Raw genomic sequence first — 17500 nt, forward strand, 5'->3', positions numbered from 1 at the left:
TTTATTTCTGACCTCAGAGTAATTACTGTACGAGTCAAAGACTTGCTGCATTTTAACAAGATTAAAACGAGGCATATGTAAATAACTGTGATTCAGATCGTCATGTAGTTCTGATTATGTTTTGCTTTTTTTCACAGCAGGACAGCAGACATCCTCTGAGCCAACTAACGGTGCAGACTTTTCTCCATTTAACCTTTTATATCTGCGTGTATATCATTTAATTAAAGCTTAGCGCAGTTGTTATTTATATATATATATATATATTTCATGTATACAGTTTGTGTGTGTTAGCAAAGCACTAGATAAATTGAGCACATTAAAGAAAGTAATAAATAGATAAATAGATAGATAAGATTACATTTTATTGATTCCCAATTTATTTCATTTCAGGAAATGTTTCAAGCCAGTCCATAATATCTGATGCAGAGAATTCAGAGAGTAAGTTTGGCACTTTATTAATCCTTGCTGTGTGAGTTGCCATGTCCTCAGTTTCTCCTTTTTATTAAATTAGTAATATCGTGTCCTTCGTGTTGTCCAGCTCAGGGTGTCTTGCCGCTTCTGGTGCTGTCAGTGGCGATGAACTTCATCCTCATCCTCCTCATCATCTTTATAATTTATCATTACAAGCACAGATCTACATCTTCAGGCAATCAGGTGATTTAAACTGGAGTTTAGTGATAGTTTGTCCTTCAGAGACAATGTGACGTGTATTGATGTGACATGAATGATGATAAAGGAGAGATGTGTTGGTGCAGTGCCTGCACTCTCAGAAAGGGTGTGTTAATATCCTACACACTTTTTGTGTTATTACTATTTCAACACACATTGTGTTAAATGATCCAATAAATGTGTTAAAAAAAAAAAAAATTGTGACCAACACAACACGTGTTAAATTATCGTCCAATCACGTCGCGGACTGCGCTGCTGACGTCATCATCCGACTCTGAACTCGCCTCGAAGTGACTGCTTGTTGCTTTGAGCTTTTGATCGTGACTGCGGAGGCGGAGTCCTGAGGCGAGGAAACCACATGACCACAGGTAAGTTAGCATTCATCACTATTTAGCATTAACGCTGCTGAAAATACCTGGCCGAGTTTGTGATGTTTACGCAGGGAGCTCTCGAAAATGTATTGATTGTAAAACAGGAACTCGGCGATTGATAATTAACTTTAGCTATCGCTACAGCTTCAACAGTGAACATCATTTACTGCTGCCTCAGTGTTGGAGTTACACTACTAGTGTCATGTGTTTCTGTCGGCTGTGAAATATGGACTGAGGTTATTATAAAATTCTCTGAATCCTATCTGAGGCTCAGAGTTCGAGTTCGCTAGCTGGATGTTGTCACCAATCACAGTAGGGATGAGTGATGCTAACCTAGACGCTCACCTGAGGTAATAACATTTCTTTAGCATACAGCTTGAGGTAATGTTAGATATTCCCATTCCCTTTTTGAGAGTTAACCATAACATAGCATTACAGCTGTTCACCATGATGTAATACAGAGACTGGGTTAGCTACATTTAGCAGGTGTTTTGGACAAGGCAAGCTGTAGTAATTAGCATTAGGAGGATGGATTAGCGCCGTGTTTCTTCATGTATTGGGTGAGTGTTAATGATGGGTAACAGGTGCAGACAGTCAGTGGATAACGGAACCTAGCTAGATCGGTAATGTCGAGGTTAAAACTTCACAAGGTTAATGTGACAGAAAGAGAGGATGGGGTTACAGTGAGTTGTAATGTTTTCCTCTATCTCTGTAATGTTGGATAAATTAATTAGGTTCTGCAAAAAAAAAATGGCAGTGAGGTGGTAAAGGCTGGAAAATAAATATTCACAAGTCAGCTAGATTCTCCCGGTGAGTCTACAGCACCATTTTGTTCATCAGGAGAGCGGAGGTCACATTTCCAAAATTACACAGTTTTGGATTTTTAAAATTTCTCAGTTAATGTCCAAAGGCATTTTGTAGCTAACATCTAACCAACACTCTTTTTGCTCTTTTACAGCTTTTCAGATGGAAGCTAGCGGGACTCTTGTCTTCCCAGATGGAGGGAGATTTGTAAGAAGACGCGTCGACACCAGTTCTTACATCTGTCTAATGTTTTAATGATTTTAATAAACGTCACCTGAATTCCATGCAATTGTTTGTTTATTTTGTGAGCATTTTCGCAGAATTTTAGCATGTAAACTTTTTTTTTAGGGTAAAAAAGTATAAACAACACATCTGTGTTCTTTTGTGTTATTTTTAACACATCTTTGTGTGGAAATGTTTAACACACAGCATGTGGTAAATGTACTAACACACTGATCATGTTTAAAGCAACACAAAACATATTGTCCTTAACTAGACACGCAGGTGTGTTAGCAGTGAACACACCTGTGCTAACGTGTTATTTTTAACACTTCTGTTTTAAGTGTGTAGCGTTGTCTCCTCACAGCTCCAGTTTCACACATTTTCCACAAATGTGCATTTGGGTTTCCTGGAAATAGATGCTGCATGGAGCAGATATTGGCTTTTTCCACACACTTGGAGGAAAGCGCTGTTGTCCCACTTCCGCATACATAAGCCCACAGATGCCCACCAAGGCCCATGATTGGCTAGTGTCGCTGTGATTGATAGGGGAGAGAGAGTAAGCCCCTCCCTCCCTGAGAGTACGGCCAGTTTAGCTCCCTTGGCATCGTCAGGATTTGAAGGCTTCTCAGTCATGCTATTTGGGAGCACAATAATGACATTATTAATCACAAAACAGATCCAGTCTGATGATGTCACTGCTTGCTTGGAAGGGGTGATGTTGATTTACACAATCTATAATTTTATAGATAGTTTTACCCAACGAAGGTAATTTAAATCTGACTGAATTGTTTCTTTCAGATTGATTTTCACATGAATTTTCTGGTTTATGTCTAATGAAGTGTAAGAAAGCGGAACACTGGACAAGGTTTATTAAAAACACACGATGAACACAAACAGTACAAGGTGGAAGTAAAAGATATCCATATAGATTAAACAGAGAACAAGTCACTGGAAGTACACTACATACAGACAACAATACAGTGAGGAAACAGTCAGAGTTCAAAGAAACAACACCAGGAAAGATAAGAATCTGTGAGAGGAACGAGATCAGAGCGAGAACATGGAGATGGTGCAGAAAGGTTTCCACGATTAGCATGAAACGAGTTTCAAGTGTCGACAAGAAAAACGAACACAGTGTAAATCCTATTAAAGCAGCCGTGTGTCTGTTCATTATCATCGTTGTTTCTTTTGTCATGTTTATCTCAGGGATTTATTGTGTGCTGAAGTTTCTGTAGGATGGAATAAGAGCGTTAGAAGTTTATCTTCACTGCAGTTATTTTTCTCTGCTGATCTGCACATTACTGAAACTGTACATTTTTTACACACAAGTTTTATTGTCATTTTCAGCATGATAACCAGGAGCACCTGTCTCTACATAAGGCAAATACAACAAATATGACCCAGGTATAACCCTTTTAACCTTATCTTTCTGCTGTCATCATATCATAACATGATCAAATTTATCCCGTCTGAATTGACATGTTGGTAAAGATTGTGTTAAATCCTGTGGGAAAAGTGGTTTATTGTCTTTTCTTCAGTATGAAGACGCTCCAGGAAGCACTCGCTCTTTTCTCTTTTCTCTTTTCTCTCGTGTCCTGCTGAAACTAAAGCGAAATCAAGAACAATTCTCTGAGTTGTGTTGTGTTTTTTCTCTCTGTTAGGATCAGAATAATACAGATATACAGATATACAGAACAATACAGGATACTGGTGAGTTTATTTTCTGCTTCTGCAGGTAATTAAGCACAGACACAGTGAATGTCAGTTAATTGTTTTCTTTCTTTCTGTTTAAGTTTAGTTTAAGTTTCACCCGATTCATCATCAGAAATAAACCTGCAGTGTTCTGAGTTTTGGACTTAACCGAGTTCTCAGTGACGTGGATTAACGTAAAAACTCTGCACTGATGAAGACTGGATTTTGGACTGAAGATGATGATGATGATGAAGTATATAAATCATCCGGTGGAACTCTGTCTGTATTACAGGCTGCTGTAATTAAGGCACAAAGGAAAAGTGAGTGCTCGACACACTGTCTCTGTGATGCTGTGAGTTTCTCGTGTGTGTGTGTGTGTGTGTGTGTGTGTGTAAACCTGAACTGACAGCTAATATCTGATGTTGGTATTCAGCAGTAAATTAAAAACTTGATTGGAAAATGTGTGACTCCACCTGAAGGAGGACGTTTCAGATGTTTTATTAAAGGGAAGATACTCGTGTGGAATAATGAACACAAAATCAAAAGAAATAATATAACTGCAAACAGCGACTGCTGGGCCCAAGCATCCTGTAGAAGAGGTATGATAACGGTTGTTACATTAAGCAGATGGTGGTGCTGTGAGACACTGACAGCGAGACACTATTTCCATTTCACTATTTCCGTGAACTTTGAACCATGTTGCATAATGTATAGCTTGAATGGCATAACATTAATTTATCGCATCACCATACCAACAGCATTTAAGATATCAACAACCTACAGCTAATACTTGCTGATTGTGTAATAAGCTAATATTTAACACGTGTGTGTGTGTGTGTGTGTGTGGTAGATAATGAAAGTGTTATTGTAAATTCACTTATAAAGCAGACATAGAAACACTGACGCTTTTCAACTTTTCAACAAATCCCAAGCCCTAAACATGCCCCACCCCTTTTCCCCATTAAACATGTGCTAAGTAGCCCCTACATTTGCATACTCAAATCTAATTGGCTCTTATATTTTATGACACAATACCAGTATGTTGTCATGTGGTTCTCAGCTGTTTCTATGTTTTCACACTTTGACAATGTTTAATAATAAAATAATGAAAAAAATACACATTATATAAATGTTTGTGTTTAAAAGATCAAACTGTGTTGTAAATCTGTGGGTTTTTTACAGCACACTGTTCACTGCCCAGTAACAGAGAAAATTGGATAACTGTTATAGATATTATATAATATAATAATTGTTTTATTATATTATATAATATATTTTAAATATAATAAAGTTTCATATATGAGAGCAGTATTTTATTTATCGCAGTGCGATTCTTATTTTCATGTCTTGGTTGATCTCAGTGTTTACTGAGAAATTTACTCTCATTTTAATAAAATGCACTGAGGACACATGATTTTTTACAACAATCTAACGGGTGTAACAACTGAACATCTGTAACACTGTTCCATTGTATTACTGTGGTGTTATTTGTGATTTATATGTCAGTCATTAAAGCCTTATACTGTGTGTATGTGTGTGTGTGTATGTGTGTGTGTGTTTGTGTGTGTTTGTGTGTGTGTGTGTGTGTGTGTGTGTGTGTTTGTGTGTGTGTGTGTTTGTGTGTATGTGTGCATGTATGTGTGTGTGTGTGTGTTCAGTTTTTTTGATACTGTTCTGTGTTCTGCTGTTGTGTAAAATTTATTTATATACAGTTTATTGTTAATGGTGTGTTCATGAACCGCATAAAATAAAACAGTCATGATGTTAAACTTGTGTAGATTTGTTCTTTACAGTTTTATCTTCAGCGTTCCTGGATTGTTTGTTCAGATCTTACATCAGCCGTGTGATTTCACTGGGTGCGTAACTGCTTAATATATTTTAGTGATTACACCCAGGAAGAAGTTCTAGATTCTTATTTCTGTTGTTGAAGATGCAGCTGGAATGATAAGGGACAATGAACTCCGGGACATCAGCATGTCAGGAATGCGGTGCTGGGGAAGTTGAGCATACATGGACAAATCCAGAGTCATAGCTAGGCCAAAGGGCTCAGGAGCTCTTCAGATCAGAACCTGACCAGGTATTGGGTCAGATATGAATGTGAATCACAAAAACAGACTAGGATCAGAGAGGAGGCACGGCTGAGGTTGAATGAGTGAGCACTTGGAACCGGACACTGGAGACAGCATGTGTGAAGCTCTCAGCAGAACGTAGCTGATCATTCTGCGTGCAATCTGATTGACGATTGGTGAACTACACTAAATGAAAATGCAGACCTCACTGGGACAGTTCATTACAGCAGATCATATCTTATCAAAGAGCAATCCACTAATCCAGAAAACACCTTAAAGGAGGTCCAGCATCTCAGAGATGAGATAGAACATCTAAAAAATCTCCAGAATTCAACAACTACTTGCTCAACATCAACCCCACCCTGATGAAAAGATCATAAGAGGCTGCGCCAAACTCCCTAATGTGCACTTACTACACCACCCCTCGTCTGGCACCACCCCTCCTCTAGCACCACCCCTCCTCTGGCACCACCCCTTCTCTAGCACCACCCCACCTCTAGCACCACCCCTCCTCTGGCACCGGTACAGTGGATGTCAATCTTGAAGATATGAGCATGGAAAAACTCTCATGGACATTAATGAGAAACAGACTTACATGTTCAGCAGTGAGCGCTGCTTGTTGCTGTCTGCTGTCTGCTGTTGGACAAATGAGGAGGCAAGTGTGTGTTTCTCATTAATGTGAAACTGTGTAGATCGGATATGATCACAACAAAACACGTCTCCATCTAATCAACAGACACTGAGCTATGTACAAGCTGTACACAAACCCTGCCCTACTCTGCACCACCATGCGCCTGCCCCGGCCATCACCATGACACACACACCACCACCACCATGCCCACAACACTAGTGATTAAGACAATACTCTGATTAAGAAACTACCATGTAAACAGTAATTTTTAATTAGCTTAATCTGATTAAAGTCATACTTGAAGTAAACACAAATGGAATTAAGACGTGTGGAGTATTCCTGTTTTAGACGTGTATTACAGACATGTACACACCTTAATCACACTATTAACGTCGTGTGAGAGTTTTCACCGCATTTTACGACAGGACACGTACACACACGGCAGTGCTCAACCGTTTGCCGGCAAACAAGAGAGCATCTCTGTGTCCCAAACTGCGTACTTGCCTACTATAGGCCTATAGTAGGAGAAATACATGTATCTCGACTACTATATAGACGGTAAGTACACGGGTATTAGCACGTACAGCACGACAAATAATTAACTGCACTTGAAGTGTTCGTAAAAATTTGAAATAAAAACAAAAGCAAAACTGTATACGGTCCCATAAGGAAGACGAACTGTATGTCGATACGTGAAATTCTGGAGGAACGTTGGACGGCGTGGCATTGTGACATAATGACGTGTGACATTAATCCATCTATGTTGTAGAACATGTAAAACAGGAAAATGAAAGGAATATTCTAAAAGCGACTCATGTAAACACCTTAATCACAATATTGTCTTATTCAGAGTAAGGTCAATAATTAGATTACCGCTGTCCATGTAAATGTAGTCCGTGTGGACTTGTTGATCTGTGCTCAATTAAAGCTGTTTTATCTGCAGCTGTCTTCGCCTCCATTATATGACAAAAGTGTGTTATTTTGAAATTTTGTAGAAGTAAGCGCAACGGCGCCACCAACAGGTCGTAATAAAAACACAGAATGGTGTGAACAAGTCAGACGCGAGGCTGGGGCTGATTTCTGTCTTGCCCAGACTGTAGATTTATGCAGCCAATCAGTAAAAGTTGTGGTATTCAGGTGATTACATAAAATGACACGCCCCATTAGATCTGATCTCCATTTGCACTGATATTTTTCACAATGCTTGAGAAGAAACATGAAATATAGAAAGGATGGGCTAGCATGATGGTGACAACAGGACTGTCCTTGTATTAGTCAGTTCCAAACTTTTGACCAAAGACAGGTCAGGTTAAAAATATCTGATTACATGAACTCCTAAGAAACCCAGGGAGAGGAAGGAAACAGACTACTGGGTAATTAGATTAGATTCAACTTTATGGTTATTGAGCAAGTACAAACCAATGAACTGCAGTTAGCATCTAAAGAGTTAATGAGGTAGGGCTGATAGTAAAGTGCAAGTGATGTGCAAATGGCATGATGTGTGTAAATCAGTCTGGAGACATGGAGTGATGAATACAATAGTGGAATGGAAGTAAAGGGTTAGGAAGTAGAAGTAGGGATGTGCATGTGCAATGGTGTTAGTTGTTCTAAGTGAAACCACAGTGTGAGGGTTGGATGATGGGGGATTAGTGGCTATGTGAGGAGTTCAGTATGTTGATTGCTGAGGGGAGAAGCTGTTCCTTAGCCTGCTGGTAGCTCCTTCAGCAGAAGCTCCTGTTGCACTTCGTAGATGGGAGAAGAGTGAGCAGTCTGTGGTTGGGGTGAGAGATGTCCTTAATGATGCCTTTCACCCTCCATAGACAATGCTCTACCTCAGCCCCATTGATGCAGATAAGGGTGAGTGAGAGGCTCTTCTTAGTCCACTGGTAGCCCACAATGGGCTCCTTGGTCTTCTGGCTGTTGAAGGACAGGTTGTCAGCACCCCACATTGCCAGGTGCTCGACCTCCTCTCTGTAGAGGTGTCTCAGGGTGTCATCTGCAGACTTGATTACGGAGTTTGAGCCATGAACAGATATACAGTTGTGGATGAACGGAGTAGAGGAGAGGGATAAGCACACAACCCAATGGGATGCCAGTGTTCAGTATGAGTTTCGAGGACAAACAAATATCCATCCATTTTCTGTACTGTTTATCCTACACAGGGTCACAGGGAGTCTGAAGTCTATCTCAGGGAACTCGGGGCAGAAAGCGAGGAACACCCTGAATGGAGTGCCAACCCATCACAGGACACAGTCACGCACACATTCAGACACTCATTCACACATCCATTCACACACTCATTAACACAACACTCATTCACACACTCATTCACACACACATTCACACATCCATTCACACACCCATTCACACACCCATTCACACACTCATTCACGCATCCATTCACACACCCATTCACACACCCATTCACATACTCATTCACACATCCATTCACACACTCATTCACACACTCATTCACGCATCCATTCACACACTCATTCACACACCCAGTCACACACCCATTCACACATCCATTCACACACTCATTCACACACCCAGTCACACACTCATTCACACACACATTCACACACTCATTCACACACCCAGTCACACACTCATTCACACACACATTCACACACTCATTCACACACTCATTCACGCATCCATTCACACACTCATTCACACATCCATTCACACACTCATTCACACACCCATTCACACACTCATTCACACAACACCCATTCACACATCCATTCACGCATCCATTCACACACTCATTCACACAACACCCATTCACACATCCATTCACGCATCCATTCACACACTCATTCACACAACACTCTTTCACACACCCATTAACACATCCATTCACACACCCATTCACACACCCATTCAAACATCCATTCACACACTCATTCACACATCCATTCACACACTCATTCACACACACATTCACACACCCATTCACACAACACTCATTCACACACTCATTCACACAACACTCATTCACACACCCATTCACACACCCATTCACACACTCATTCACACACACATTCACACACCCATTCACACAACACTCATTCACACACTCATTCACACAACACTCATTCACACACCCATTCACACACCAATTCACACACCCATTCACACACCAATTCACACACCCATTCACACACTCATTCACACATTCATTCACACACACATTCACACACACATTCATTCACACACTCACACACACATTCACACACACATTCATTCACACACCCATTCACACACCAATTCACACATCCATTCACACACCCATTCACACACCCATTCACACACTCATTCACACAACAATCATTCACACACCCATTCACACATCCATTCACACACCCATTCACACACCCATTCACACACTCATTCACACAACAATCATTCACACACCCATTCACACACCCATTCACACACTCATTCACACATCCATTCACACACTCATTCACACACTCATTCACGCATCCATTCACACACTCATTCACACACCCAGTCACACACCCATTCACACATCCATTCACACACTCATTCACACACCCAGTCACACACTCATTCACACACACATTCACACACTCATTCACACACTCATTCACGCATCCATTCACACACCCATTCACACATCCATTCACACATCCATTCACACACCCATTCACACACCCATTCAAACATCCATTCACACACTCATTCACACATCCATTCACACACTCATTCACACACACATTCACACAACACTCATTCACAAAACACTCATTCACACACCCATTCACACACCCATTCACACACTCATTCACACACACATTCACACACCCATTCACACAACACTCATTCACACACTCATTCACACAACACTCATTCACACACCCATTCACACACCAATTCACACACCCATTCACACACTCATTCACACATTCATTCACACACACATTCATTCACACACTCACACACACATTCACACACACATTCATTCACACACCCATTCACACACCCATTCACACACCAATTCACACACCAATTCACACATCCATTCACACATTCATTCACACACACATTCACACACTCATTCACACACCCATTCACACATTCATTCACACACTCATTCACACATTCATTCACACACTCATTCACACACACATTCACACACACATTCATTCACACACTCACACACACATTCACACACATTCATTCACACACCCATTTACACACTCATTCACACACTCATTCACACAAAACTTTTTTGACTAGGACTATGTAAAATGGACTCCTTTTTAATTTCCTGATTAATTCCCACAGATCCCCGTTTTGATGAATTTCAGCAACAAACTAAAAAATTAGCTGTCCATTTACTGAATTCCTGTATGAATCATAAATTATGCCCTTTCAGTTTTGGTTTTCCACATTAAGCATGCCTAATGCTGTCTCTCTCTCTCTCTCACACACACACATACACACACAGTTAATCACGTGATTTCAGTGAAACCCAGTGCCAGTCTTATGATGCAGTGTGTGTGTGGGGGTGGACGGTCTGGGAGGAGGGTATGAGTCACTCTGTGTTGTGTCAAATCAAGTGACTTTTTATTGTCATTCCACTATATACTGTATACACTGAAAAGAAATGTTATTTCTTCAGGACCGTGGTGCAACACAGAACAGTAGAGGACTACATAAAGTGCAAATACACAGGACAGTAAATACACAGGACAATAAATACACAGGACAATAAATACACAGGCTTGATAATATTGATGATATGAGTGGCTTCTCATATCATTGCTGTGCTGATGACACCCAGCTCTATTTGTCCTTCCAGCCTGCCGATCCATCCGTCTCTGCACGCATCTCTGCTTGCCTGTTGGACATCTCGGTCTGGATGAGGGAACACCACCTTAAGCTCAAGCTGGCAAAATCTGAGCTTCTCGTGATCCCAGCCTGTCCCTCAATCAACCACAATCTCACTGTACAGCTCGGCTCAACCACACTCGAGCCAACCAGGACGGCGAGGAACCTTGGGGTGATTCTTGATGACAGCTTGACCTTTACAGACCACATCTCAACAACTGCACGGTCCTGTAGGTTCATCCTGTACAACATCAAGAAAATCAGACCCTACCTCACCGAACAGGCTACACAGATACTAGTCCAGGCTCTTATCTCATCTCAAACTGGTCTACTGCAACTCACTACTCTTGGGCCTCCGGGCAGCTCCATCAAACCCCTTCAGATGATTCAGAATGCAGCAGCACGCCTCGTCTTCAACCAGCCCAAGAGAACCCATGTCACACCCCTCTTCATCTCCGTCCACTAGCTTCCTGTAGCTGCCCGCATCAAATTCAAGGCCTTGATGCTCACCTACAAGACCTTGTCTGGAACAGTGCCCCCTACCTCAACTCTCTCCTGAAGGCTTACGGTCCCTCTCGCAATCTGCGATCGATTAGCGACCGACGTTTAGTAGTACCTACTCAGCGTGGCTCGAGGTCCCTCTCAAGAACATTCACACTAACTGTTCCTCAGTGGTGGAATGAACTTCCAACCTCAGTCCGGACCACAGAATCTCTCACCATCTTCAAAAAACAGCTAAAGACCCACCTCTTCTGTCAACACCTAACCAACCCATAAAAAAAAATGCACTTGCACCTCTACTCTGCACACTTTGCTTCTTCTGGAACTCAATTAATGGATCTTGTATGGTAGCACTACTTGTATTGTTCTCGCTTTGCTTGTATTTTCTCATTTGTAATTCGCTTTGGATAAAAACGTCTGCTAAATGAATAAATGTAATGTAATGTAATGTAATGTAAACACACAGGACAATAAATACACAGGACAATAAACACACAGGACAATAAACACACAGGACGATAAACACACAGGACAATAAATACACAGGACAGTAAACACACAGGACAGTAAACACACAGGACAGTAAATACACAGGACAGTAAACACACAGGACAGTAAATACACAGGACAATAAATACACAGGACAGTAAACACACATGACAGTAAATTCACATGACAGTAAATACACAGGACAATAAATACACAGAACAGTAAACACACAGGTCAGTAAACACACAGGACAGTAAACACACGTTTCTATGATCCGCCACGCCTACTTAGATCAAAAGATGCAGGCTATCTGTTGGTACCTCGAATAGCAAAGGCTACAGCAGAGGGAAGAGCTTTCTCTTATAGAGCCCCACAGTTATGGAACAGTCTTCCTATTAGTGTTCGGGACTCAGACACCGTCTCAGTGTTTAAGTCTAGGCTTAAAACGTATTTGTTTACTCAAGCCTACCCTGACTAGACTTTCTATTATGCTAATTCCCAGTCCTAATAATCTTTTCTCTCCCTCTCTCCTTCTGCCGAGCCACACACGATTTTATGGAGATACTAGAGATCCTGATCCTTTCTGATCGCCGGACATCCTCAGCAGCAACTGTTCCAACTGTTCCAGAATCAGCATCCAAACATCCCAGTTCACCACAACACTCTATACCTGTGAGCCTCTAGATCTGCTCCTTCAAAAAGCTTGAGTAAACAAATATGTTTTCAGCCTGGACTTAAACACTGAGACTGTGTCTGAGTCCCGAACACTAATAGGAAGACTGTTCCATAACTGTGGGGCTCTATAAGAGAAAGCTCTTCCCCCTGCTGTAGCCTTCGCTATTCCAGGTACCAACAAATAGCCTGCATCTTTTGATCTAAGTAGGTGTGGCGAATCATAAAAGACCAAAAGTTCTCTCAGGTACTGTGGCGCGAGACCATTCAGTGCTTTATATTTCAATAATAGTATTTTATAATCAATGTGAGATTTCACTGGGAGCCAATGCAGTGTGGATAAGATCGGGGTGATGTGGTCGTATCTTCTGGTTCTAGTTAGGACTCTAGCAGCTGCATTCTGGACTAACTAGAGTTTGTTTATGCTCCTACTGGAACATCCAGACAGTAAGACATTACAGCATGAACTAATATTTCTGCATCATGTAGTGACATTATACAGTACCATCTGAAACTATTGGAACTGGAAGTCCAATTCATTTGTTTGTGTTCTACACCAAAGACATTTGGGTTTGAGATCAAAAGATGGATAAAGATGGAGATAAGAGTTTAGGTGTCATGTACCAAGGAAGGAACGCTGGACTTCATTTCCCAGCAGCCACTGCACCGTACTACATCAATGTCACATGACCACCTGCACCTGTATCACGTTTCTGTTAATGAGCACTCCTATATATAGCCACTGTTTGCACTGCTTCCTTCTCTTATGTTAGTCTTTACATGCCTGTCTTTGTAGCTGTGTTTTTGTTCCTCTGTTTATGTTTAATTCTTTCCACAGTGTTTTGCCTCGTGTTATTGTGTCTTTGTATTGTGTTCATTTGTTTATTAAATCCTTAAAATTCTGCACCTGCATCTGTACTCAACTTCATATCGTGACATTAGGATTTCAGCTTGTATTTCCTGATATTTACATCTAGATATTTAAACAACATAAAACATAGAACCTTTTGTATCAGACCACCGATTTTTAGATGAGCAAAAGTATTGGAACAGATCAGTCCTGAAGTAAATGAAAGTAAATAACACTTAAAATTTGGTTGCAAATACTGCATCAATCCTGCGACTCACTGACACCAAACTGTTGGTTTCTTCTTCTGTGGACTTTCTCCAGGTTTTTACTGCCGCTTCTTTCAGTAGTTGTTTGTTTCGGGGGGGTTTCTCCCTTCAGTCTCCTCTTCAGGAGGTGAGATGCTGATCAGTTTGGTGAAGGTCTGGTGATTGACTTGTCCAGTCTAAAACCTTTGACTTTTCCCCTGATGAAGTCCTGTGTTGAGGTGGAAGTGTGTTTTAGATCGTTGTCTTGCTGCATGATGAAGTTCCTCCTGATTCATTCGGATGCATTTCTCTGTAAATTATCAGACAGAATGTTCCTGTAAACTTCTGAATACATTCTGCTGCTACCTTCACGAGTTCCATCATCAATAAAGATTAGTGAGAATGTTCCAGAAGCAGCCATGCAAGCCCAAGCCATGACACTACCTCCACCATGTTTCACAGATGAGCTTGAATGTTCTGGATCATGAGCAGATCCTTTCTTTCTCCACACTTTGGCCTTTCCATCACTTTGGTAGAGGTTCATCTTGGTTACAGAATTTTGTGAATCATCTCTGTATTTCTTTTTGCAAATTCCAATCTGGTTTTCTGATTCTTACTGCTGATTTGGTGATTTGCATCTTGTGGTATGGCCTCTAAATTTCTGCTCTTGAAGATATTATATTTCTCCTCTATATTTCTGCTTTTCTTCGAATGATGGATTGTGATACTTTCACCCCCGTCTTGTGGAGGTCGTTGGTGATGTCACTGACTGTTGTTTTTGAGGTTTCTCTTCACAGCTCTCACAGTGTTTCTGTCATCAGCTGCTGTTGTTTTCCTTGGCCAACCCGTTCATTATCTCTTGCTCAGTACACCAGTGGTTTCTTTCTTTTCAGGATATTCCAGATTGTTGTATTGACTATACCCAAATTTTATTTAATGCCTCTGATAGATTTTCTCTCTTTTCTCAGCTTCAAAATGGCTTGCTTTTCTCCCATATACAGCTTTCTGTGCTTCATGTTGGTTTATCCTTTTTAACAACAAATGCAGTCTTCACAGGTGAAACTGAAGGTGAAATTCAAGAGTAGACATTCAGAGCTATTTATTGTTTAAACAATCAATCTAACAGGACATGCCTGGGCAACAAGAAACAACTGTCAGTCACATGTTCCAATATTTTTTGTTTGCCTACAAATTGGGTGATCTGATACAAAATGTGCTATGTTTTATGTCATTTAACACAGCTGCATAAAAATACCAGGAAATAAAAGCTGAAATTGCCATTCCAATAGTTTTGGAAGGGACTGTATAGGGCTACTCCTGGTATGCCCTGCAGCAGTTCTTCCATTGTTCTCTAAAAAACTGGAAGACGATTATATGTAATCATTCTCTTGTGCATATTCATTGTCAAGAATTTCTTGGATTCCTTGTCCATGAGGATTTGCTGATATGCACGATTCATGTCTAATTTGGTAACCTGGTTCTATGCCGCCAGCACCACAAAGAAATCTTCTACCCTTTGTATGGGGTATTGTTCCAAGAGGAAACTTGATTTACGGTAAACTTGTAGTCACTACATAGCCATACGGATCCATCTGGCTTTAGTATGGGAATGACCGGGGCTGCCCACTCTAAGTACTTTACAGGAGAGATAATGTTATCTTTCTCTCAAGGCATAGGGAACGGACCTTGGACGGAAGAACCGAGGTGTGACATCTGGTGGAACGTGAAGAGTGGCAGTGGTGCCATTTAAGGTACCTAATTCATCGTTGAACACTTCTTCATGGTTTAACAACACCTGCTGCAGTGCCATCATCTCCTTCCTTTCAAGTTTTATTTCACTCCATTGCAGCTGGATTTCCTCCATCCAGGCTCTACCTCAGAAGGTTTGGGCCAGTCCCCTTTACTAGCACAAGTTATACATTTTTCTCCTGCTGCAGGTACTTTACTTCTACATCTGCAACTCCCACTATTTCTATGGACACAGAGGTCGAGTTTAATTACGTGGAGTTTGTTTAATAATTACATTCCTGAACTCTGTAGAATTTTTCATGTATTATTTAAGATACTTTTTGTGTCCTTTGCGGAAACTTTTATTTTGAAAACCGGACGTTGCGTACACGGAAATTGATGCTGTTCCTGTGCATGTGTTAGCATTGTAGTAGTGTGTGTGTAAAATCCCTGCAGAAGTGGAGAGAGAGAGAGAGAGAGAGAGAGAGAGAGAGAGAGTGAGTTTGTATTGATTCATTGCTCTGTTCCCCAGAATCATTTTCACTAAAGTGTAGATTAGCATTACTTTATGCTAACTGATTAGCTAGCCAGCTACCTGAGAGACGCCAAGCAGCTTTATTGAGTTAATAAGTGATATGTGTGGTCTATAATTAAGATATCTCTTCTGTTGTGTCTAAAATAACGCTTATTCTTTGGATTTTTGGATGTGTAGTAGCTTAACTAGCCTAGCCTAACGCGATCCTGTGTGTGGTTTTTAGCAGCGTTACCATGGAAACGGACACGTCACTGCTCCGAGCTGAGCTGGAGGAAGAGGAGCTCTATAACCTGCTGCAGGTGTTTAATAACATTCATAACCTTAATAACTGACTTTAATTAGCCACCGCCTCCTGCAGATAATCTATAAACAGTTCAAACTCATTACATTAAGCACTGAGCCTCAGTGTCACTCATTAAAGGTGAGGTTTAGCTGAAAATAAAAACCAACCCAAAGAGCTTTTATCTCAGTTTATTAACTCGATCTGAATAAATCCTGGAGATGGTCGTGTGAGTGTTTTAGAAACTTCTGCGATGTTCACTCGCGCTCGCCTCCGGTGATGAAATGAACAGAACCCATCCAGTTAGAGTTCAGGATTAAACACCTCGTTGGTCTGGTCTTTATCGTTCGGGTTATAGAGAGCGTGTGTCCTCTGTTCTTGGCTGACGGCAGAGGAACCCGATGTGGTCTTCTTCTGTTGTAGCACGTCCACTTCAAGGTTCAATATGTTGCGTGCTCTGAGATGTTTTTCGCTCAGCACGCTTGTACAGAGTGGTTATTTGATTTTTGTGGTTATTTGAGTTGCTGTAGACTTCCTGTCAGCTCCAACCAGTCTGGTCTGGTCTGATCTCCGTCATCAACAAGGTGTTTCCTCCAGCAGAACTGGAATTGGGTTTTTTTCTGGACCGTTCTGTGTAAATGCTTAAGAACGTTGTGTGTGAAAATCCCAGGAGATCAGCACTTTCTGAAACACTCTCACCATCGGAGAAACAACCAGCCACGGTTAACGTCCCTGAGATCACGGAGAGTCTTCTCCATTCTGATGTTTGATGTGAACTGAAGTTCTTGACCTGCATCTGTGTGACTTTATGCTTTGTGCTGCTACACAGTAATTGGGCATTTGTCTATTTACATGAACGTGCAGGTGTTCCTATTA

At 41.1% G+C, this 17500-nt stretch overlaps 2 protein-coding genes across 5 annotated transcripts in view; both read left to right on the forward strand.

Annotated features, from left to right (window-relative positions):
• Nucleotides 1–4964, forward strand: part of LOC128604406 (uncharacterized) — a 33692-nt gene extending 28728 nt beyond the window's left edge. The window contains exons 9-14 of one of the 3 annotated variants that reach the window (XM_053619524.1): nucleotides 138–170; nucleotides 391–438; nucleotides 539–654; nucleotides 3414–3470; nucleotides 3728–3776; nucleotides 3860–4964. In XM_053619524.1, the coding sequence (XP_053475499.1) occupies nucleotides 138–170; nucleotides 391–438; nucleotides 539–654; nucleotides 3414–3470; nucleotides 3728–3776; nucleotides 3860–3864 (308 nt within the window). In that variant the 3' untranslated portion in view covers nucleotides 3865–4964. The remainder of the gene's footprint in view (nucleotides 1–137; nucleotides 171–390; nucleotides 439–538; nucleotides 655–3413; nucleotides 3471–3727; nucleotides 3777–3859) is intronic. The other 2 variants (XM_053619531.1, XM_053619539.1) reach the window with 2 other exon arrangements.
• Nucleotides 4965–16207: 11243 nt separating this feature from the next.
• Nucleotides 16208–17500, forward strand: part of pih1d1 (PIH1 domain containing 1) — a 12329-nt gene continuing 11036 nt past the window's right edge. Inside the window, exons 1-2 of one of the 2 annotated variants that reach the window (XM_053619558.1) lie at nucleotides 16208–16296; nucleotides 16568–16643. In XM_053619558.1, the coding sequence (XP_053475533.1) occupies nucleotides 16578–16643 (66 nt within the window). In that variant the 5' untranslated portion in view covers nucleotides 16208–16296; nucleotides 16568–16577. Of the gene's footprint in view, nucleotides 16307–16567; nucleotides 16644–17500 lie in introns of both variants that reach the window. The other variant, XM_053619567.1, reaches the window with a different exon arrangement.

Source organism: Ictalurus furcatus, chromosome 2, assembly GCF_023375685.1.
Source record: "Ictalurus furcatus strain D&B chromosome 2, Billie_1.0, whole genome shotgun sequence".
NCBI classification, from domain to species: domain Eukaryota; kingdom Metazoa; phylum Chordata; class Actinopteri; order Siluriformes; family Ictaluridae; genus Ictalurus; species Ictalurus furcatus.